The sequence below is a fragment of the Trachinotus anak genome, unplaced genomic scaffold, assembly GCF_046630095.1.
Source record: "Trachinotus anak isolate AG129_WGS33_773 ecotype Australia unplaced genomic scaffold, CSIRO_AGI_Tana_v1 ptg000011l, whole genome shotgun sequence".
Classification (NCBI taxonomy): Eukaryota; Metazoa; Chordata; class Actinopteri; order Carangiformes; family Carangidae; genus Trachinotus; species Trachinotus anak.
This window is the reverse complement of record NW_027273862.1, coordinates 27,983,145-28,006,800: the sequence shown is the minus strand read 5'-3', so window position 1 is coordinate 28,006,800 and position 23,656 is coordinate 27,983,145. Positions and strand designations below refer to the sequence as shown.

General features: G+C 40.9%; 1 protein-coding gene across 2 annotated transcripts in view; it reads left to right on the top strand.

Annotated features, from left to right (window-relative positions):
* Window positions 1–23,656, top strand: part of samd4a (sterile alpha motif domain containing 4A) — a 49,940-nt gene that overhangs the window by 510 nt on the left and 25,774 nt on the right. For both annotated transcript variants that reach the window (XM_071489530.1, XM_071489531.1), the window contains exon 2: window positions 700–1,437. In XM_071489530.1, coding sequence (XP_071345631.1) covers window positions 1,242–1,437 — 196 coding nt within the window. In that variant the 5' untranslated portion in view covers window positions 700–1,241. The remainder of the gene's footprint in view (window positions 1–699; window positions 1,438–23,656) is intronic.

The following is a 23,656-nucleotide window of genomic DNA, read 5'->3' as shown; positions in this document are numbered from 1 at the left end:
TCTTTTAACAAGTTACACACACACACACACACACACACACAACGGTCATTCCCTGTGTGCTGATGAAGCAGAGTGACAGTTTCAGACAGCGGCTAACGCTCAGCCCTGAAAGCCGGAGCCTGCTGCTAGCTTACCCCCTCGGTGCTCCCCGCTCCAGCCTGTCCTCGGTTGAAACTACAGCTTCATGAGGCTAACCTGTCATTAAAATAACGGAGGGAAGTCGCTGCTCACGTCCCTTCAGCACACAGCCCTGCCAGCCAGCCGCCGTCGGTAACCCGGCTTCCTTTCTTTGGAAAATTCCGGGATGCAGCGCCAGTAGCACCGACAGCTGTATTTTTAGGAATGGGTGGATACCAAAAACGAAAATTATTTATTTTTGTCTCGGCGGTGAATGCCACAAGCCTATGCGCATAGGCGACGGCGAAGAGGCAACCTATAAATGCACGTATGAGTTATTGAAGGCTGGTTTCTTCAAAGCGGCTGTGTGCAGCAGCCCAAAGTCTGCAGAGCTGAAGCAACAGGGACACTGTGCTGTCGCACTTCTACTGAGGCTGTCTTCTCTAGTGCACTGTAAAAGTCACTGCATGGGTTTGAAACTGAGGGAGAGACGTGTGTGAAGAGCCACAGAGAGAATTGTCTGTTCAGTGTGTTTTTTTTTTTTTTTCTTTCCCTACCCTAACATCTAACATCCTCCTGCAGGCGTAAGAGGGATTCCCTGAAGAAAAATGCCAGTGAGGCTGAAGCTGATGTGACACAGCGTGTGCTGGAAGAAAGCTGACTCATCAAATATCAATCCCTCTGGGAGTGACTAAGCAGCCAAGAGCAGCTCATATCTCCTAATGCTTAGCTAGAAGAGCACCTCACACACCCCCACCAACAGAGACTATCAGACAGGAGAAGACAGTGCAGAAACCCCCTGCAGCAGGAATATATACAACACCGGCTGTGAGTGAACCAAATTTTGGCCCCAGAAGGCCTATTAGAGACTGATGTCCTGCTGTCCCACCTAATAATGACAAAGCTAAGCATGGCAATCCAGCACTTCAGCTGAACTTCACTGACTCACTGACCCCGTAGAGACGTCAACATTCAGCTGATAAGACCAGCATCATCCTCCATCAGTTTTACCCAAACTAGCAGTGTCAAGTTTGGGGGAGGTTTCTCTCTGGGTCACTCCCCACACCTCTCAGCCCAGCCCGGCACCACCACAGTCAGTCCACCTTTAACCCGCTTCGCAGACCATGATGTTTCGTGATCAGGTGGGCGTGCTAGCCAGCTGGTTCAAGGGGTGGAATGAGTGTGAGCAGACGGTAGCTCTGCTGTCCCTGCTGAAGAGAGTGAGTCGGACTCAGGCCCGCTTCCTGCAGCTCTGTCTGGAGCACTCCCTCGCTGAGTGCACCGAACTGCAGGTCCTGGAGGGAGAGGCTAACAACCCAGGTAAGATATCCAGCTGCTCAGACACAGTCAACTGCTACAGCACATCATCCATTAAGAGATGATGAAAATGCATTACAGGTACTGACATACCTGAGTCATTAATTAGTTTCTCAGATTACATTTTTCTCCTGCAACAACCTCATTCTGCTCTTTCTATGATTTATGAAATAATACATTTACACTTCCTTCCTCCTAAAACACTATATTTGTATCTCCAAGATTAATCTTATTACTTTTCTTGCCCACTCATTTAAAAATTCAGAGGTTTTTTTTTTTAAGTGTTTGCAAGGGCAAGTTTTCCTGAAGCCACTGTAGTCTCTGACCCTGGAGCAAACACGTAAAAACACACAAATATAGGCTCCATGCAAGCATAAGAAGATATTCCCTGTCCAAGATATTCCTGCATCAAGAGTAACAAATAGCTGAATCATTAATGGTATGAAACTCTGAAAATGTATGCGCTGAACTGTAGCCAGTCAGTAAATGATTGTTGAAAGAGGTTGGGGTCGTGACTAGTGTTAGCTCAGCTGGCACTGTGGCTGGCTGGAGAGTCAGTCAGTATGCCAGCCTATAGTCCTGTAGGGCTCCCTGGGTTGGTATCGCGCCAAGGCACCCAAGGGGGGCTCTGGCAGGGTTTTGTTGCATCAGACTGCAGTGTGGCCATGGAAACAAAAACCCTGGCAACTGACAGGGCTCATGAAAAATAGAATCAAATGCTGCTGCTGCTGCTGTGATGGATAGCAGTTGTCTGTGTGTACCTATGATAACATCTGTATGCAGAACACATCTGCTAACACTGTGCTCCCAGTGGCAGCAGACATTACTGGGGTGACATAATGGCCCTGCCCTGCAGTGACACTCACACATATTACATAGTTTCCATCAGGGTTTACAATGGGCAGTGGCTGCAGTTAATATAGGCTGGTCTTTGTTATTGTTTAATATAAAGCTCCAGACATCAAAGCACACTATATGAAGTTTCCTTAGAGGACTGCTCCCAAAGTGAGGCTGGTTCATACTGTCAAAGATCAAAACAAGTTGAAGACATGGAGAGGTGTTGGAGGTCTTGTTCTTTTTATTTTGTACTTTCCAGAGTATGGTGTGTCATGTGTGAGTCAAAGAGACACTGTCTTGTGATCTTTGTCGTGAAACTTGAGTCATGGTCGTATTTCATGCTTATATTCTGTATGAATCTTCATTTCCCTGCTAAGAAGACTCTGATTTATGGTTTAGGTGGTAATGAGACATGATGGAAATATGCCTGTGGGTGGAGTTTTAATTGTTTATGTAAAATAACATGATCAAAAGGTCTGTGAGTTAAATATTAATTTGACTTGTAGCTGTGATTGGTATTTAGTGTTTGCACAGTGTACGAGAACACTTAACAGCTTGGATGGCTGTGAATATGGAGGCATTTGTCATCAAGTGATCATACTTTTATGAGGGACAGCGGTGTGGAGTGGACAGTAAGACCTGAAATCCACATCACGTATGTTATGTTGTCACTGTCAGATTTGCCTTGATTATGATGAGCCGATGAGCACTGTGAATGACAGGCACAGAGACAGGGACAGTAGAGAGACAGACAGGGATTGTAAGAACTTTCTTCCTCCTCAGGAACTTGCTTTTTAAAGTGATCACTGATACTATGAGCCATATCTTCAATCCTTAAAACAACACACTAATGGGATGTAATGTTAATTTTTGAAACCTTTTTAACAAACTAGACTTGCTGGGATGCAAAAGAAACAATGTTTGAACAGCCTTGAAATATTAGGGCGTTGCCGCCTGACACCTCTCCGCTGTAAGGAAAAAAACAGATGCTTTTATTTTGAGGAAATTCCTTCAGGAATATGGTAGCTCTTCCTCTTTGGCATTTTTGGCAGCACCTCTCCCTGCTGATTACAATACAGTATCACCACATCAGCATAATGCTGCAATTGCAGTTTCAAATGACAGACACAGAGCTGGAGGCAGCACAAAATTTGACGCAGCCGGCCCCCTTGAAATTCTCTATGCAGGGAAAAACTCTGATTGTGGTTTTCAGAAAGTAACATCTGTTGCAGACACTTCACAGAAATATCACCACACTAGTAAACATTATTTATTCACTATATTATGTTATTAGGCTTAAATAATACCCGTGCTACATTCTTTTTGCTGAGCACTTAGCACATCCTGTGACCTTATTTTATTTCAAATGATGAACCAAAATCCCTTTAATAATTGCAATTTTAAAAAACTGTTTATATACAATGTTCTTTACAATAAATTGTGTTTGTTGCAGATAGATTAATTCCCAAACAAAAATGCAGAATAATTTTTCTGTCTTTACCTGGTGATTTAGTTGAGTCTGGCTCCGCCTTAGAGCTTCTGTTATTTTTTTTTTTTTACTTTGTACAGTATATCTTTAAACTGAAGCAGTTAGAAGGATTTCACCAAACATTGCCCTAGAAAAACTCTGAACTCTCTGTGTCATCAGGTCAGGGGTTTACACAGTGAGGTAGTCTTGTTTGTAATCACTGGTTACACTTACAGCATGACTTTTCGAATTGAAAACTACACAGGCCATTGAAGCTGACATACTGTAATATTTAAATCACATGGTAATGGTAAAACCCTTTTCTGTTGAGCAAAGACATTTTGCATTTACTCATTTGGCAGATGCTTTTATCCAAAGCAACTATCCAAGTAAGGGACCTCACTGAAGATTAAGTGCAGTAGGAAACCTTAGCATACACACTAAGTACTGCATCTATTTAACAGTTATGCAAATGTCTTTTTTTGGGACATATAAGTGCTTTCAGAACTGGACACTAATGCAGCGCACTGTAAAATATCAGTGTGCATATTTCCCTATTCTCAACAAGTGGTGTTATTTCAGTACATGTCAGCCTCATATATTCTGCACAACAACCTCTGTCCTAGTAGAATAAGGATAAAGGAGATTTTAATAAGATCCTACCTCCACACTGAATTTTGGGCCACGCCCCTCAGTTTTCTCCCACCTGTGTCAGCTTCTGGTCCCTTCCCTTCTGCTGATTCAGCTAAACAAAATGGAATCAGTGGGCCTGTTTCAGCACTGTAGACTTAACGTCAGGACACATGCTGCTGAAAAGAGGCATATTGAGAAGGTTGTCTGGTTACGTGACCCCTTTGGTATGTTGTGGTGGCTTGTTTGAGTGCTTATGTGCTATGGTAAGGCTGGTGTATGGGTTTGATGTTTTATTGGGCCAGTACTGGTCCTGTATTGATTATGGAGTATTTGCCAGTCTGTGATTATTTTTAACCACAGCTATGTGGGGAGCATATTAACCTGTTTTATGCTTTTTTTTATAATGGAAGGAAGCTGGTAGCCACTCTGTTGGGGATCTCTGTAAGGATGGATTTTTTTTTTTTTAGGAATTTGAGTGTCATAGAGAACAATCATCTCCCTGTCTCACATTTTTACAAATATTTACACAGAAGAAACTGGGTAAATTCTAGAAATATTCCCAAATACCCGGCCTATGGCATTACAGAGTATGGCATCAGTGGACATGTTTTGGAAAATTTGAGGTTCTGTCATAAAGAATATTCCTGCATTTGATGTTAGTCAAGTGAAAGTAAGAAAGAGCGATAACAAGGTTAAAAGTGTGAAGTTCATTATGATATAAACCTTGTCAGATGGAGCCAGTTAAATGAGGGTTGAGTTTTCAGGCTGTACACTGGAGCTAGTTTTAGATGAATTAATATTATACCTGTATTATTACATTGCTACATTTCTTGTTAAATTGAATACACTTAAGAAAGACATTGATAAAACAGTGAATACCTGTACTTTTGGAATGAAAATGATCAATTTAAAACAAATAATATTGGCAGTCTGAATAAATAGCTATAAAAACCCTCTTACCCTGACGCAAGTAAAAACCTTGAGCATCGCCTTCAAATTACTGTAAGCCATGTCAGTTTAGGAACAAAATAACAAATTGCTCACAAGATCCCGAGCCTCTAATACGCGCCTATTAGTTTACTAAGTAAAAGCGCTGGTGCAGAAATGAGACTTGCAGGCCATTAAAGGGTTAACATGCAGCTGGAAGTCTTGAGCTGAGTGGAAAAGCGCAACTATTTGGAAAGCGGTGTACAAATGAATGGAATCCTCAGTGACCTACTTCTTTGAGTGGCTGAGAGGCGGCCTTGTTTTGGGACCCAGCGAGTGATGCAGCTTTATTTGCGACTTGAGATGCAGTTGCAGTCAATGGGGTCACTATCTCCCTGAAAGACAGGCAGAGTTGCATCACACAGTATTTGCTTTAATTGTAGTTTTTCCTCCCATGAATAATTAGGTTACTTTTAGGAGTTTGTGTACTTTTAAGCCTCAACATTTCTATCTGAACAGCCCAGTATAGCTGTGTAAATGAAGAATTGCATTCCCTGAGTTTTCATTTCAGCTCTAACCCTAAGTCAACAAGGGAGGTGCCATCAATAATCAGCCCTATCAAATCACTTCACAGATTTGGCTGTTTCTGCTGGACCACAGTAAAAGTTTAAATTGATGTTTCCTTCCGTGATGTTTGACAGGAGTAATATGTAGCCTGCAGCATTTCAGTGGTGGTTTTTAAGGAATGTAACTTCCTGCCCCCCCCCCCCCCCCCCCAATAAGGAGAACAAAACTTCTTTTGAGACAATCCCAAGAGGGACAATATCGGATCAAGTTGAGAGGACGTGAATAGGGAGCAGAGCACCGTCTGAAGAACGAGACACACAGACACATACACACAGAGGGTGTAGGGTTAGTGTAAGGGGTGGGGTTAGGAGTGGACAGTGGGCCTGGTGTTCTGAATGACTAACTTCATTTTCATGTGGTGTACTGCTGACCTGGCCTGCACGCCTGTTTGAGAAAGGAGGCAGGCAGGGATTCAGTATGTACAAGCAGCTGTGTTAAAGGTGACAGAGGTATAGCTCTGTATCTGAGATGAGTGGCTGCAGTCATTGTCACTGTGTTTAACTCGGAGTTCATCCATTTCAGTGTGGTAATCGCGTAATTCCTTCGATATGGTCTTCATCTTTGTTGCTTAACTGCTTTTGCTGTGGTTGTTTTTGTGCTGCTGAGAAACCACATATGAATCAAAGATTGTGCAAACCAGAAAATCAAACTATAGCTAAGAACTACCCTCATGGCATAGGCAGAGCTTTTCATAAGCTCTGACTACTCATTTAGTACAGCTGGCTACTTTATTATGTTCATTTTTTATTTATTTATAAAATAGTTAACAAGCACAATAATTGAAATAACAAGTTGCAATTTGCTATGTGTGTACATTTTATGACCACCAACTGCTGCTTCAAAACAATGCAAGCTTGATGATAGAGAAATGTGTCTGTATCAGTCCCACTCCCACATGCTTTATATGAATGTGTGTGTATATGTGTGTTCAGCTAAGAGGTTGTGTCCTGCCAAGTAAACAGTGGAGAGTGGTCTTAAATGGAATACTGTCAGTTATTTTACTGATGTGCTACGTGATTTAGTTTTAGATCCCCAATAATTTGCAACATGAATTAGATAAACATGTTTTTGTTTTACAGAGCAGGTAGAGGAACCAGCCTAATTCCCCCTTAGACGAGTCACTTCATGTTTACAGTTGGGTAGGCAAACTCATTAAAATATGCAGTAATTAAGATCATAGTATATGATGGAATAGTAGCATCATAATGTGCCAGAGGCCCCCAAATTTAGGCTTTTACAACCAATATTTTTCTCCAGTGGGTCATGCCCACAGACCACCCCAACGGGCTACCATTAGGACAGCCAGTGTAAATGTTGTTGTTGATAATTTTTCTATCAACTAATCGATTAATCGACAAATTGTTTCAGCAGTACTACAATCTACAATTTTCAGTGGGTATATATTATGAAATTTTTTAATTTTGCCCTGTCCTTATTTTTTTTTTAATCTTTGCAATAAAAAAGGCCTTGTTAATGGTCACCTGTAACACATGATGGTATTCATGTTTGTAAAATACTTTCATAACAGTTAGAAATAGAGATTAAAATATACTGTCATTGTCCACACACAGTCAGCACTTATTACTTATCAGTCAAAAAGCTGGAAACAGAGATTCTTTTTTTTTTTTGGTGTCATGAAAGGATTAGCTAAAGCATGTAAATGTAAAAACACCTTTATTTACACCTGGAAGCATCAGATCCCCAGAAATGCCAGAATTATGCAAAGGGTGGGGGGTAGAGGTTGGACCTCAGTGGAGAATTTGAACTTGACAAGCTGCCGACACTAGCTTTGTGTATGATTCTGTAGAGTGAGAGAAAGCATACTTCTGCATTTGTGTGTGTGTGAGATGACTGACATGAAGGGAAAGTCTGCGTTGTATTATGGCTAGTATTACTCAGTGAATTCCTGTTGCGCTCTCTGCCTAAACTAGGACTGATGAAAACCTGGGCTGGAAATCAGCATTCCTGGCCGAGGCGGTAAACGGTTCCGGTGTTGGGGATACTGTCTAGGAATGTGGGCACGTCGGAGCACACTTGAGTCAGGCGCTCAGCAAGAGTTGAACGGGGGCTTTTCCAGTGAGGGGGGAAAAAGACACAGTGGAAAAGGAAAACTGATTCCACCTTCAGTGGAGCTAAGGTCTCCTGAGTACACCGCGGTATGGAAGAGGGGAGGGTGAGAGGAGGAGGAGGAGGAGGGAGGGAGGGGTGGGGTGGGGTGAGGAGAGGAAGGGAAAAGATGAAGACTCAGAGAATACTGGTGCCATTTACAGCTCTAACTCATTCACCCCTTTCTCGGCCTAGTCTCTATTTAATGTTTTTAAATGCTTTCTTGTTTTTCAAAGTGCTTATTTTTAAACCTAGCTTGAAATTAGCAGCTGTCCTTCTCAACATTCATTGAAAGAAGGTTTAATTTGTAAAATTTTTCCTGGAGGAGACTTTCATTTCTTCCTGTGAGGGGTCAGGTCATCAACAGAGTGTAACATAATCAGTACTTATATAGAAAGCAGGGTCTGGCACTGTATTAGTATCCATGCTGACAGTTTGCAAGGACAGAGCAAGGCAGAGTTATGACATATACTTACACATACACATACACAAAAAAGAAACACAGCTATCACACTTTAACTTGAATCTGATGTAATTGGCCTGCTCTGCCAAGGGAGTGTCTATAAATATTGGCTTCCATAGAGATAAAAGTTAAAAGTGGAAGCGATCTGATCTGATTTTTCACACACTCATACAAGCTCCATTTGTCAACATCCTTTCTGCATTTCTAAACGACTTATTGGCCTTTCTGTCAAAGAGAGAGAGAGGCAGACACAGAGAAAACTCTTGTCTCTGGATTAGGCGCCAAACTATTTCATCGCACCCACGCATGAGCAAACAGTTTATTTCTGGAAGTTGACGGCGTGTTCTGTGAACTCGTACTGAACCTCAGGAATGGGGACAGACAACCTGCCAAAATGACCAGAGGGGAAAACGAAATAAAGCTTGTCTTTTCCCCACGGCTTCTCCAGCAAAGGCTTTTTATTTTCAGCTCTTGTCTGTGTGTTTGTGTTTGTGTTTGTGTTTGTGTTTGTGTTTGTGTTTGTGTTTGTGTTTGTTTGTTTGTTTGTTTGTTTGTTCTCTCTCTCTCTCTCTCTCTGTGAAAACAAGGATGGACAGAAACTGGGCTTAGGACTAGCTGCCAAAAGGCCTCCATGCTGATGGAAGCTTCTCGAAGCCTCAGACATGTCAGGGTCTTGATATTATCTCTGAGAGATGAGGTGTCACAGATAGCTGGGATTACGCAATCAAGCACTTCACAAATCCTCGAGGTTTGGTTCTCAGTGAACCCTTCTGTGCTTCTTCATAACTTTGATCCTAGCTTTGCTTTCCCCAGCAAGTTGGATTACTGTGTCATGTGTGTATCTGTGTATGTTTACACCCAGCCTCCAACTAAAAGGCACACTATCACCAGTTATAGTTGAATAGCCAGTCTACCAGCATTAAGGATCCATTTCAAAAAGAATACAAATTGGATAAATTTTCAGGTAGTGCATTACTGAGTTTTATCGGTACAGAAAATCAATAGTTCGTATGCTGTGGCTTTTGGAAATGGAAGGGGTTTTGTGTGGTTTTGGTAAAGCCCCAACTCTTGCCACGGTACTCAAACATTTGTAAAAGGTCACAGAGTATTAAAATACAAAAAAGTAATTCGTCAGTATTGTTCTGACCTATATTCTAAAGGAATTTGGCATATTTACTTGTATTTTATATTTATTTTTATGTTTTTGTAATATAATTTGTACTTAGATCCAGTTTTGTATTAGAGCTGCTGTGGTTATGAAATCAATTTATGAATGACTTCTCCAAGCCCTGTCTTTTAATTGACCAAACAGTAGTGGCAATGGCAGCAAATAACTAAATAATTTTTGGTTATTTGGTTCTCAGGATCCAACCAAAATAAGTTGCATATCAGCCAGGTACAGTTACACCCTTAGTGAATTATGATGGTTAGAAGCCAAGTGCATATGTCTTAAAAAAAAATAAAATTGAACAATTCAACTTCACTACAAATATAATGTAATGTTGAAAACACCATCTAAATTTACAACTGGGTGATTCACACGTGTGTGTGTGTGTGTGTGTGTGTGTGTGTGTGTGTGTGTGTGTGTGTGTGTGTGTGTGTGTGTGTGTGAGTGAAAGAGGGAGATAGCATGTAAAAGAGAATGAGAGAGGGTGAGAACAGGTGAGGGATACCAGCCTGTCTCATAGATGATCAGTCAGTCTCGCCCTGACCAGACCAGACATACAGGCGTATAATATTTCCCCATATAGCCCCCCAGACCCAGCCCAGCCCTTCCCCATCCCCACCTCGCTCTCAGGCAGCTGGCTGTGCTATACAGTACACTTCTTGTGTAAGGAGGCTGTTAAAGCTTGGGAGCCATCCAGTCCAAACTGCACAGACAAGCAGATCTGTACAGACAAGGCACCCCACCAAATAACATAAGTTTGACTTGGAACGAGGAAGATACTGGCCCTTAGACTGTACACTGTCACCCCGTCATTAATCTAATAATCATGAGCTGTGCTCAGTCATCAATGGGGCTAAAGTGTACACCTGCAGCTGACATTTTAGAAGAAAAACTGCTTTACATTTTAATAACAATGTAGCTTCAGTTCGTAGTTTCCTGCTTCACTCAAAAATGTCCGACCTCTCCTGACCTCTCCTATCCTTATACATATAAAACATGAACACAATAATTGATGTGTGATATGCTGGTAAGATTTTTGAAAAATTATTAATCTATCAGTAAACATCCATAAAAACTGTATAACTTTTACCACTAGTTATCCTTCGGTGTTTCATGTAAACTTGAAAATAAACAGTTATTTGCAAAAATGCAAAACAAAAATACTGTAGCTGTGAGTAAAACTGGGTCTACACCTGACTCAAGGAGTTAACAGCAGCTCTGTCTGAGATACCTCTGGTGTATGTTTTGATAATTTGAGAATTTAGTGGTGGATTGACTGATACTCATGGGTTGACAACACTAGACTTATGTATTGTACACGATCAAACTGTGTCCTGTTTTTATTATGTTCCCCACAGTGATGATTTTTACATTATTTGTTTGTGATACAGAGCAGTTGGATATGCACTTATTTGTAAAACTGAAGTTACACCCAAGCTGCCTGTATTTCACATTGTCTGTCAAATAAAATGTAGACTGCTGCTGTGCAACTCTCAGATTTATATTTTTTCATTTACTGTGATAGTGCCTGAAAATCAGCAGCTGAGGGTTTGTGATGGAGAAGTTTTTGCAATATGTGCATTACAGAAAATGGGACTTACTCATTACTGAGCCACCTTCTTCTTCGTGTATCTCTACTGGCATCAGAAATCTGTAGGAGAAAACACAAGAGGTGTAGCTATTAGGGCTACATGACAAGGCTTCATAGTGACACACTAACACCTTCAAGCACGAATGTCTTAAATCCCAACTGATACTGATTTTTTTAAAATCAAAATGCAAGAGTAATCCTATAATATGAGCATTTTGCTATGTGTCATGTAGATGCTTCTTTAGCTGCTGCTGACTTGTTAAAATAGCAAACATCACTGATGGCAGATCATGTCAGCTGTTGCTAATTTATGTTAATATTGTGAATTCAGTGATAGAGGCCAGAATGAATCTTGTCTGTTGTCAGGTTAAAGTGTTGCCTGCAAGTCTGTGTCTGTACTCAGCCAAAGCTCTTATGTGAGGATAGAGTATCCACTGTAACACCACTGTTCAATCACCGTGTACTGAGTGTTTCTGTAGTTTCAACAACTCCAGTTGAGAGCCTGAAAGTTTTGCACAGTACTGTATTTACAAAGTAAGCATAAGAACTCTGCGTTATTTAAGCTGAACACCATAACACATCTTATTCATACCATAATGCTGAAAAAGGCTAAGGACATCTTAACACGAGAAGGGTTGCTGTGAGGAAAAAAAGTATTCTTGGCTGGAACGTTTTTAGTTTGCTTGTCCCCAGCAGCTGAGCCAAAACCTTAATGTGAGGTTCTGCTTCAGTCTCAGCTGTGTCTCTGACTGTCCCCTCTGTCCTCACATGAATGGACAGTGACAGTTGAGACACAGTAAGGCGCCTTCGACCACTCTTGTTTACTTCTGATTGGTTGACACTCTGTTGGCCATGACGGACAGAGTGACATCAGCAAAACCAGCCCAGCAAGACAGCCCTATGGCAACAGTTGCTGTGACAGCCATACAACTGGAGATTTTGAGTCCCTGGTGGGTGGAAATGACCTCATCCAAATCAGTCTCCTCCAGGAAGCTGTGTTCACTGTCTGCAGCCAGACTCACCAAAGTGCTCACGTCCCAGCCAGGTCTCAGTGTATATCACTTATCATGGAAAATACTCTAAACTCAACTAAAACATATTGTGGACAGGAGTCATTTTTCTTGGGGAAGTGGGTTGATTTCAATATTGCCGGCTGTGGTAGTTGATAATAATCCTGTCCTAGGTGTTGTGTGTATGGATAACTTATATATTGTAATTTTGAGCTGATGCTGAAACTGTGGTCTTCCCCAAACAGAGAGGAGACATTCAGTTTATTCATTTGTCCAGTGCCTTTCTCTCTTCCTTTTCATGGAAGAGGCATGACTAAATCTCAAAGGAAATGATGATTGTGAAGAGTTAAGTTTAAAATCCCCTCTGGAACAATGGGTTTAATTACCAGAGACCACAGTGAATATTTTATCCCCTACTCTCCCCTGTAATGTAAACAATATTAACATAACAATATATATCTTTAGATAGATTCATATTGTATGTTTGTACATCTTAAATTGCTTACTTAAAAACGGATTAATTAAATATTAATTTGACTGTGTGACTCTCCAGTGAAGTAAAATCCACACTGAAATGTCCAAATCCAACAAGCATTTGAAAATTCTGACAATAATGCAATGTACAAACAGTCACTGCCACCTTTCTTTGCTGATCGACTCTAGTAGAGCGCTCATCGCCTTGGGCTGTTGTGCTGTCATGTTTTTCTGAATGGTTCTCTGCGTGTGTTTGTGTTGTATCAACTCACATGGAGTTGCAGCCAGATACTGAAGCTATATCCCTTAGGCTGTGGAGAGCCAAGGTGTCTGGATGAACCCTGACACTCACAGACCCTCACTCCACATTTCACATGACACTTGAATTGTCATCAAAGGCTGCAGAAGCACATGCTTTATTTCCTGTCTTTATGTCCTGTTTTTATTATATTCCCCACAGTGAAGATGTTTACATTATTTGTTTGTGATACAGAGTAACAGTTGGATATGCACTTATTTGTAAAACTGTTACACCCAAGCTGCCTCTATTTCACATTGTCTGTCAAATAAAATGTAGACTGCTGCTGTGCAACTCTCAGATTGTCTCCTACACACACACAAACAAACTACACACAAATCAAACCAGTTGCTTAAGTATTGTATGTGTTCTTACCACAGCTGAGCAATGGTTCTGCTCACAAGAATCAAATCTGTCTGTGAGCTGAACCAACCAAATGTTTGCTTCTGACCTTTATGTTATGTTTGAAAAGCCACTGAAACAAAATTTAGACCATAATTGGACAGAAAACCAAAATCTTGTCCAATGAAAATATGTCATTTGCAGATCTTAAAATGCAGAGTGACCCACAACAACTATTCAGCAGTATGAATAAATGAATGAAATCATCGTTGTGATAGACAGCAACATCCATTATATCAGAGGCAGGTGATGTTGATATCAGATAGCAGATATTCAGAGAAGGCCTGTCAGAGGGTGCTGCATACTATATATAGTTTTTGTGTGTGTTTAACCATTGAACTCAAGCAGTAAGTAAGAAGTAAAAGATGCATATACTGTGTGCCTTTTTCAAGTAGACTTTCACCAACTTTCAAATGATTCCTCTCTTGACTGGCTTGTTGTTATTTTTGTTGTTATTTGGAAGGCTGCAACACTAAAGCAGTTAAGAAGACAAATCCCTATTACATTCACAAATTTACTGGAAATAATAACCCAAACCACACCACCAACACACTCTGTCTGTGTGTGTGTGTGTGTGTGCTTGTGTGTGTGTGCTTGCGTGTGTGCGCATATTTCTCCCTGTGTGTGTGTGTGTATTCTCCTTCTTCCCAGCAGGTACGGAAATAAACCTTTCTTCCACAAAGGAAAATAATTATCATTCTTGTATAAGGAAGGAAGGGGGGTATGAGCAGAGCGAGAGAGAGACAGAGAAACGGAGAGGCGCAGCGAGTGGCTGATGGGCCCCTGACTGCCATTTCCTTAAATAGAGTTGTGGGCTTCTCCGGTCCAGCCCTGGCAGAGCAGAGGCTCACATTCCCAGCATAGCTGCGACTGCCACATTCAGAGCCTCCCCAACACTGGAGCACTACGTACGCTTCCACAGGTAGACTGCAAATCATTTGCCCTGCTTTCAGCCCCCACCCTGCTTCCTCCAGACCTCCAGCCACCAGTTACTACTTCAGCAGGGGAGAAAAGAGGATGTTGATGAAAGACTCAAAAGGAAGTGGGAAAGGGGGGGGTTGGAGTAAAGGATAGAAGGAATTGTTCTCCATTCATACAGAAGCCATGTCCTTGCACGAGGAAACCTCCCCCATTGCCTCTTCACTTACCCAGAACACACAAATTAAGGACTTGCCTAGTAGACTGCTGCACGTAGTCCTGCAGGACAGAGATATTTGTGGTACAGATGTACCACAGTTGCACCTATAGTTTTATTTATGTTGAGAGTAAATCCAAACTGAAATTATAATGTATCTGTGGTATTCATCTTTTTTAGGGCAGAGAGGATTTCTACCCATGAACAAGTGTGACCCCCTCCCTCCTCTTTGAGTTAGTCAGAAAATATAGCTTGATACCAGTTTTTGACAAGGGACAAGGTTGTGTTTAATTTTCATAATTTATGGTTAAATGTTCCTAAATGGCAGCAGGCCATTAGGTGATGTCAAAGTGAACTGAGGAGGAGGAGGAGGGGTAATAGAGGTGTGTGTTGATTCAGGAGCAAATTCTAAAACAATGATGCCACCTGGATTTCTTGACTTGGAAGCCCTGGGTTGAGTGAGGTTCAGTATGGATGTAAAGTGATGTTAGACGTTGTTAAGGCCACTCTACTCTGGTGAAGCCAGTGAGGCAGGATGCTATTGTGCACAGTAGCTGTGATGATTCTTTTCCTTTTCCTGTGGAGAAAGACACACACGCACACACACCGACAAACATGTCCAACTCATCGTCAGACAGGTGCTTCCCACTTTACAAGTTTAAGCATATGCACACACATGCACATACACATTCTTCTTGGCTACTGTTTAAAACATTACACGGTATAAATAAATAAGCACCTAAGAGGAAGAGACCTACTTTACACCTACTGTACACCAACACTGCTGGATACACACAGACTCACACACAATGTGAAAACCAGATGAGAGCTGAGCTTTATATAAAGTTCTATAATTTGACCAGGTGTCCTGGCTGTGATGATGCAAGACGGCTATGAAAAGGTGTTCCTCTTCCTGTTCTATTATGGGTGACAGGAACCTCTCAGGCTCTTTCTCTGTGTAAGTTAAAGTGCTCTGGAGAAACCGATTCTATGATTTCATTCAGCAAAAGTTAATCCTGTGATCTGAACACAGGATGGGCTATGCAAATATTTACCTAAGTATTTCCTGTGGAAATATAATTCGTCTAAGTCTATTTTACACATTTAACTTGTTTTAAGTTTCCCTCATTAGTTTTAATTAGAGCATCAAATATATTATCTATCATAAAACACATTGCATATAATCTTTGATGTCATATCCAACAGGGTCTTTTGGTTTCTGTGAAGGAGCATTTCATAGTATTTTCTATAGTGTCTCCTGGTTTCCATTAAGAGAGAATAGTGACGTGGCAGGAAAACTTAGACTGAGCAGTTTCGTTTGGATGATGACCAATTAAAACAGTAGGGCTACCCCCCAAATGTCTATAATCTGAATCATCAGTCAAGAAGCCTCCAATGCCAAGGTCATATTAGTTGATTCATTGGACACAGAGCAACACAAGGAAAATAGTGTGGCAGGCTGTAAACCTTTACAGCTTTGTCTCTTAGTCACCGAACTGTAAACCTGTGATAGAAATAGAGAATTGATTAAAACGAAGGGCAGAGTCATGCAGCACATTGGTGAGGGCAGAGCAGCGTGATAAGTGCCCTGTTGTCCTTCCTTTCTGCTTGCTGCTCCAGTGCTGAAATCTAGCACAGTCGACAAAATTACTTGTGAACCAGATTCTGGCATGGTGTCATCTACTGCCGTTGAGTGTAGTCGCGACTTCAGGTGACAGTGCTGTCTGCAGCCAGCCACACGAGAGCCACCCGCTTGTGTTATTGAACTAAGATCATGATGAACACTTGAAATTTCTTTGACTGTGTGCTAGTATGTGGTTTCACATCCCAGATGATGATCAGAGGCACTAAAATGTGAGTTTTGAGTGTTAAATGTACTGCATGTCAGTGTGTGTGCCCAGTAGATCTTATTCCAACAGTGACAGATCTGGTATCACTTAGAATTTAGCAGGGTAATGTTTGGCTCTCACCATTTCCAACAATGATAAGAGGCCAATCATCTGTGATGTACCACTCATAGATCACATACACATATACAACATAATACAGGTTTTGTTGTTGACTTATATGTCTGTCTCTTTTGATTGACAGAAACCAGATTCCTCATCCATCCAAGGTAAAAATTGGAAAAATTGTGGAAACTAGTTAGAAAGTTGTTTGCAAGTTATGTGAGCTACAGTTAGCCTAGACTACCATTCCAGCACTGGCAGCCTGAGGGCACATCTAAAGAATGTGCACCCAAATAATCACCTGTCCAAGTAGTTATGTCCCTTGTTGTATTGGTTTTCCTTCTTATGGACATAATGCACAAATTTTTTTTTGGAATAATCAAATGTCATTTTTGTCCAAATACCCCTCAGAGAACCTCCACCTTAACGTGGTGGAGGGGTTTGTGCATGTTGGTGACTCTGGGGGCTGTGTTGTCAGGGGAAATAGCCCCTGATAGGGTCTCCCAAGGCAAATTGGTCCCAGGTGAAGCACCACAGTGTTGGAGTTCTCCCTAATAAACAAAAGGGTCTCCTCTCTGTGACTGAGAGTTGCTGAGGGGAAGGCTCTGACTCTTGTGTGTGCCTATTCACCAAACAGCAGTTTAGAGTATCATGCCCTTTGGAGTCTCTGGGAAAGCCTCCCTGGGAAAGTCTTCTCCAGGGTGCTGGAAAGGAGGCTACAACCGATTGTCGAACCTCAGATCGAGGAGAAGCAATGCAGATTCTGTCCTGGTCGTGGAACATTGGACCAACTCTAAGAGGGAGCTGAGCCAGAAGGCAGAGCTCTCGATTTACCAGTCGATCTTCATTCCAACCTACGGTCATGAGCTCTGGGTAGTGACTGATAGAATGAGATCGCAGATACAAGTGGCTGAAATGGGTTTCCTCTGTAGGGTGGCTCGGCTCAGTCTTGGAGACAGGCTGAAGAGCTCAGACATCCAGCGGGAGCTCTGGGTAGAGCTGCTGCTCCTTCATGTCGAAAGGAGCCAGCTGAGGTGGTTTGGGCATCTGGTAAGGATGCCTCCTGGGTGCCTCCCTTTGGGGGTTTTCCAGGCATGTCCAACTAGGAGGAGGCCCTGGGGTAGAACCAGAACTTGCTGGAGGGATAATATATCCCATCTGTCCTGGGAACACCTTGGGATCCCCCAGGAGGAGCTGGAAAGTGGATGGGATGGTTGGACGGATTTTTGTCTAAATATCTTGATGAGAGCAGCATGTGTGCAAGAGAGATTCATCTGGTGTGAGCTGACAGCTTGGCTGCATGTTTCCTGTCACTCAGCTTCACCTGTCTGACAAGATGACTGACAAACACTGATTATTTACATGGCCTGGGATAGATTTTTATTTTATACCTCTTCCTCAGTTTCACCACTCTCTTTCCAGGCACATTATGGTTTAACTTCAAAGCTGAAACTTGTCCTAGTATTAATCTTGGAAGCTGAAGATGACTTTAAAACAATCGTCCATACTAAAAATGCTACTTCAAGGCTGAGATTGGTGATATGTGTGTATTGTTTTTCAGAGGTTGATTTGTGCATTTTGCTTTTTCAGTGACATCAGGTTAAAATCTGTAATGCAGCTGTAATGGCGATTGATAGCAGAAATTGTCTCTGTTAGGGCTGCACTAAATTGGTAGTTACAATTTCAGATAACTGATAGTTGATAATCGAATAATTTTTTCTGATACTGATGTTTTTCATTTGATCACAGTTCAATCCAGTGTCTAATTTCACAGCAAAAACAGACTAGAGACTGTTAGAGTGCAAGTCAAACACGACAGAGTCTGTTGGCTGCAGCTATATCCATTTACACCGGCCTCTCAGTGGTATCATAGCCCTTAAAAATGCCATATCGCTTATTTATTTTAGCAGCTGGGAGGCAGACTTGACTGGCTTTTCCCACTCATATTTATGGTCTGCCTGTGTATGTTCTGAATGTGGCATAATGTCACTTCCCTTGGGGTTGTTAAAGGCACAGTGGGAGATGGATACACTTTACATATGGATTTTTTTTAAAAACTAGACAGGAGTAAACAGCACCCTCCTCCCCCTCGCCTCAGTCACTTATGTGTCAGTAGGTCAGGCTGAGGCCAAGGTCAGGCTGATCACACTGACACCCCCCCTTTCACACAGTTGTTCTTTTCTCTCTTTTTCATCTTTTTTTACTCCCCTGGCTCTTCAGTTTATTTTCCTCCCTCTTGTTTATTGCATGTGTGAATGTCTTGTCTTGTTTATTTTTCAGTCTTCCCTGTTTCTCTGTTCTCGCCTCCTAGTTGAAACCTGTTGACACTAGTGAACTTTCCGGTCCATCTTGCTATATCTTGTATCCACCCTCTTCCTTCTCTCCTCTCTTATCCCCCACGTACAGGGCCCCTAAGCTGGCGTTAGGACTTGTGAGAGCCTGTCTGCACTTCTTGTCAGGACATGGTCTCTCTCTCTCTCTGTCTCTCTGTCTCACTCTCTTGGTGGGGGCGATGCAGCATATAGCATTAGATCAATTACATCATATATTTCATTTACCACACTTCTTCCCACTGAACATACACTGTCCCTCCAGCTCCTTACTTTCTCTTACCTTGCTTTTACTTTTTTTCTTTCTTGCTTCTTGTCTGTTTCTGGTTTCTGTCTTTGCTTTTCTTTTTGTGTTTTTTTTTACCATTTATTCCTTTGTTTTTACTGTTTCACTTCGCTTTTTTCTTTTTTGGCCTTCTTTTTCTATATTTGTCTTTCTCAATCTTTCCTTTTGACTTGCTCTTACTTGATTTCTGTTACTGTTTTACTTTCTTTAGTTTCGTCTTGGTTGACCTTTTGCTTTATTTTTTTCTTACTCTTTCCCTACCCCTCAGTTTTTATTTTTTCTTCCTTATTCACACCTCCTCTTTTATTTTTAGTCTCTGTTTTTCACTTTGTTATCACCTTCAGTCAAGTGTTTTGACATATCTCTGTTTAAATGTAACTCAATTGCATTAAAATTAGAGGCAGTAAACTTCAGATTATTTTCTCGATTCATTGATCAATCATTTTGTAAAATGGTAAAAAAAAAAAAAAGAAAAGCTCTTATAATTTCCCAGAGACCAAGATGATGTCTTCATGTATCTTGTTTTCCCCACAGTCCAAAACCCGAAGATATTTAGTTTACTATCATGTATGACAAAGAAGGCAGAGAATCCTCACATTCGAGAAGCTGGAACCAGAAAGTGTATTTTGTGTGAAAAATTAGTAAAATAATAATTAGATTTTCAGAATAGTTGCTGATTAATTTTCTTTTGAAAGAATAACCAGTTAACTGACTGATCTTTCATTATAATCCTGGTTGTCTCAAGATTATATTGTATGAATAAAAAAGACAAACGATTAACATTATCTGGCATACAGTTGAGTTTTTTTTTGCTTTAAACACTTACAACTATACGTATACTCCACAAATATCTGTTTACACCAACATCCACCATCCAAGTATTATAGTAATAGATTTATTTATCTTCATTCTTCCATTCCAATAATATCACATAATATAATAGGTTTAAAAAATCACATTGTACTGTGCTGTGATTGGCACATGACATTTGAGCTGTTATAAAGCATCCATGCATTAAACTTGATTTAGGGTTAGTCAGGGCTACCGTGATGTGTTTAAAGTGTAATCTGTTGTCTGTCTCTTCCATTTCAAAGTTAGAGTCAAATTATGTCCATGGGAAAAAAACTACTAAAACTGTCAGTGTCATAGGTGTCTTTCATGTGACACATTGCCTGACCAGCATCCCATGCCAGTGTTTTATGTAAACTACTGGAGATTGTGATATTGTGACTCATTACATGTTGTGTGAAAAAGACCTGGTTTAGTTGTTTGTTCAATAGAGCTGTAGTACAGACAGGGCTGGGGCTTGGTGTGGTGTGTGTGTGTGTGAGAGAGAGTGAGTGTATGTGACCCCGGCTGTGGATCCGTAAGGAATCTCTGCATTTTTCAGCAGCAGGCTCTGTGGTATGCCAGCACATTCCCCACTGCTGAGCTGGAGAATCCACTCGGAAAGCAGGAGCGGGAACTTTTCCTTTCTACCCACTCCCACCCCTCACTCCACCCATCTACTACTCTGCCTTTCTCGACTTTGTTCTCCTCAAGTAACCTCCACCACCCTATCTCCTTTTTCTCCTTCCACAGCTTCTTCTAAGTTGTCTAAACTGTTTTCCAAATTCCTCCCTCATACAGTGCGGGCCTTTGTCTGGACCATGAAGTCTCATGTTATGTACTGTGTGTGAGTCTAAACTGTGTAAACTGTGTTGTAATGTGCCTGATTAAAAAGGAACTTTTCATACAGACTTCAATTCACCTTTTCATCTTTTCTTCTGCCAGTGTCTCTCTCTTTCTCAAGTGGTGTTTTTCAGTTAGCTCCTACTCGCCTCCTTGGCAGGTCCCTTCCTAAATTAAGCCCCCTGCTCTGTTTATTGTTGGTCAGTTCTCTTTTGCGTCTTCTCAGATTGCTGTCCTTTGGTTGGTAAAGGGAACACGCTGTGTCGGACGTGGTGTTGAATCAACAACAGCTATAGCGAGTTGCTGGTAGTGGCACAAAGTGAGCCACTCTTATGTTTGTTTTGCTAACAGGGGAAGCTCAGGACAGAGGTTTACAAGCCACACAGTTACACATGAGACTTGTGAGGATTTTCCATGGACTAGGTTCAGTCCCTAACCCCCCTTGTTGCCCCTCAGCTATAGCTTCATATTAACCCTAACAAAAATGTAATCCTAATCTTTATCTTAAACTCAATGCAACCTAACTTTGTTTTATTAATCTTCTAATCCACCCCCACACACACTGGTCTATGTTTATGCAACTTCAGAGTGGCTGATGTCAATTTTTTTTTTTTTTTTTTTTTTTTTATGAGCTGGGTTCACACACACTTTTCCACACTGTCTGATAATATTCAATTTCTCATACACATACAAAGTTGTTGTGTCATTGTCAGTGCGATTGGGAGTTAATGTGCCCCTTTGCTAACCTTTAATATGGTCTTATCTGTTGTGCTAGCTGCCTTGTTGTGTCTTTGTGTGCTGTTGACCTATCTATTTTTAGAACGGGAGGAATCATGTGTCCAACAGTCTCCACAAGTGTGTGTGGGTGAGAGTGTGTCTCCATTGGGGTGTGTTTGTGTTTGCACATAACCAATGTGTAACAAATGAGCTAAAACAATCACATTGTTTCCACCACTGTCACTTGTGTCTTGTGATCAGAGTCGGATGTGAAAAGGACATGGTGTATCCAGCTAAGGGTCAAAGTTAAACCCTGTGAACATCTGCAGCGGTGTCATATTACTTGGAGATGTAATATGATTTATATTAATTAGAGCATTTTTCAGTAGTTTTTGTTGCTCTTCTTGGCTTTTTTAGCATTTTTTGAGTGTTGGGATTTAAACCTAGAAAAGGAGTCACTGAGCCCCTGTTACACTCCTGATTTGAATTGTGTGCTAATCCACCACAGAAACAAGAGGATATTGTGTTATAGTGTGCACAGAAGTCATGTGATACAAGACGACAATCTTGGGTTAAAAGAAACATGATTATTTCAGTAATTTTTGATGCATAGTTATTATTTTTTGTCATTAACCCTCCCAAACCTACATAGACAAAGGAACACCTGGTCCTACTTTTAAATTCAATTTTTGCCAATTCTGAACTTATTGTTTCTATCAGTAACAAGAAGGCTTGGGCATTACTCATTTATTTATGTATTAAATTGTTTTCTTATTAATTTCATATAGTTTAACATCTTCATTTGATATTTATTTAAATTATATATTTAACTGCTCATACATTCTTGTTGTTCTTTGACCCAACATAATAATAGTCATGTTTAATTAGAGTGAATATTTTTAAGTATCTCTAAAAGTCAAGCGGGTCTTGACTGTCAGCAAGGCTCGGCTCTGCTTTTCCAAAGAGATGGCTGCTTTTGTTGACCCAGTCACATTACTCTGGGTTTTTCCAGGGATGTGGCCATGTTCAGTAACTTGTTAATGTTACAGTGAGATGTCTTATTTTGTGAAGAAGAGCATTAATTTTCTTCTCTAAAGTACCTGCATTTCCTTGAACTGACTTGTCTACTTGTACTTCAGTTTTACGTCAGTGCTTCCCAGAATGGGGCTGAACAACCCCCAGAGAACAAGAGTGAACTTGCTGCATTCAGCTGTGTGGTATATGTGTAGGTGGGCATTATTTTATTGATAAACATTACTGAGCAAGATCATTTACTTTTTTAGAAAAAATGAGTCAGACCCCTCACTCAAAACTATAACAGCGCCTTGTCTTAAATGTTGGTCACAGTCTTCTCAGTTCCTTTTTTTCTTTCTCTGATTCAAATAGGTCTGTTGTTGTGGCTTCGCCATCTCTTTCCTCTAGCTTGAAGAATACCCCAGCCAATCAGAGCTTTGTAGGCAGAATAGAGAATGGGAATGCCATCTTTCACTGCCAGAACTGTGTATTTGATTGATGCAGCTGCACAGACTATTTAAAGTCAACATAAAGAAATAACAACTCTTAAATATGTACATTAGACAAAAAAACAATGCACCTGTGGGTTTAGCAATGGTATCTTGGTGCAAAATGGCAGCTCTGGAAAGATGCCCATGATCTTTGATTGTGAGGGACCATCAAGATGAAAAGTTAACAGTAAAGGTTAGGTCACCAAGTACTGCGTCATGAACACAAATTGGCATCACACAAGATAACAGAGCCACATGGTGTCTCATAACCTTGATTAAGAGCATTGACAGTATGGCTCTAACTAATGACTATCTTCATTATTAATTTATCTGTCAACTATGTTCTTGATAAATTAGTCATTTGGTCTAAAAAATCCCATTAGAATATCCTAAAGCTCAAAGTGACATCTTAATTACTTAATTACTTGTTTTTCCAACCGACAGTCTACAATCTAAATATGCTCAGGTTCCCTTCATAAATGACTAAAGAAACCAGAAAATCTTCATTTTAGAAGCTAAAAACTGGAGAATTTATGTTTTATTTTCTTGGCTGAAAACTATTAATCGATTATCAAAAAAGTTGCCAATGAAATTTCTGTTGATCATCTTATCGGTTGATTGACTA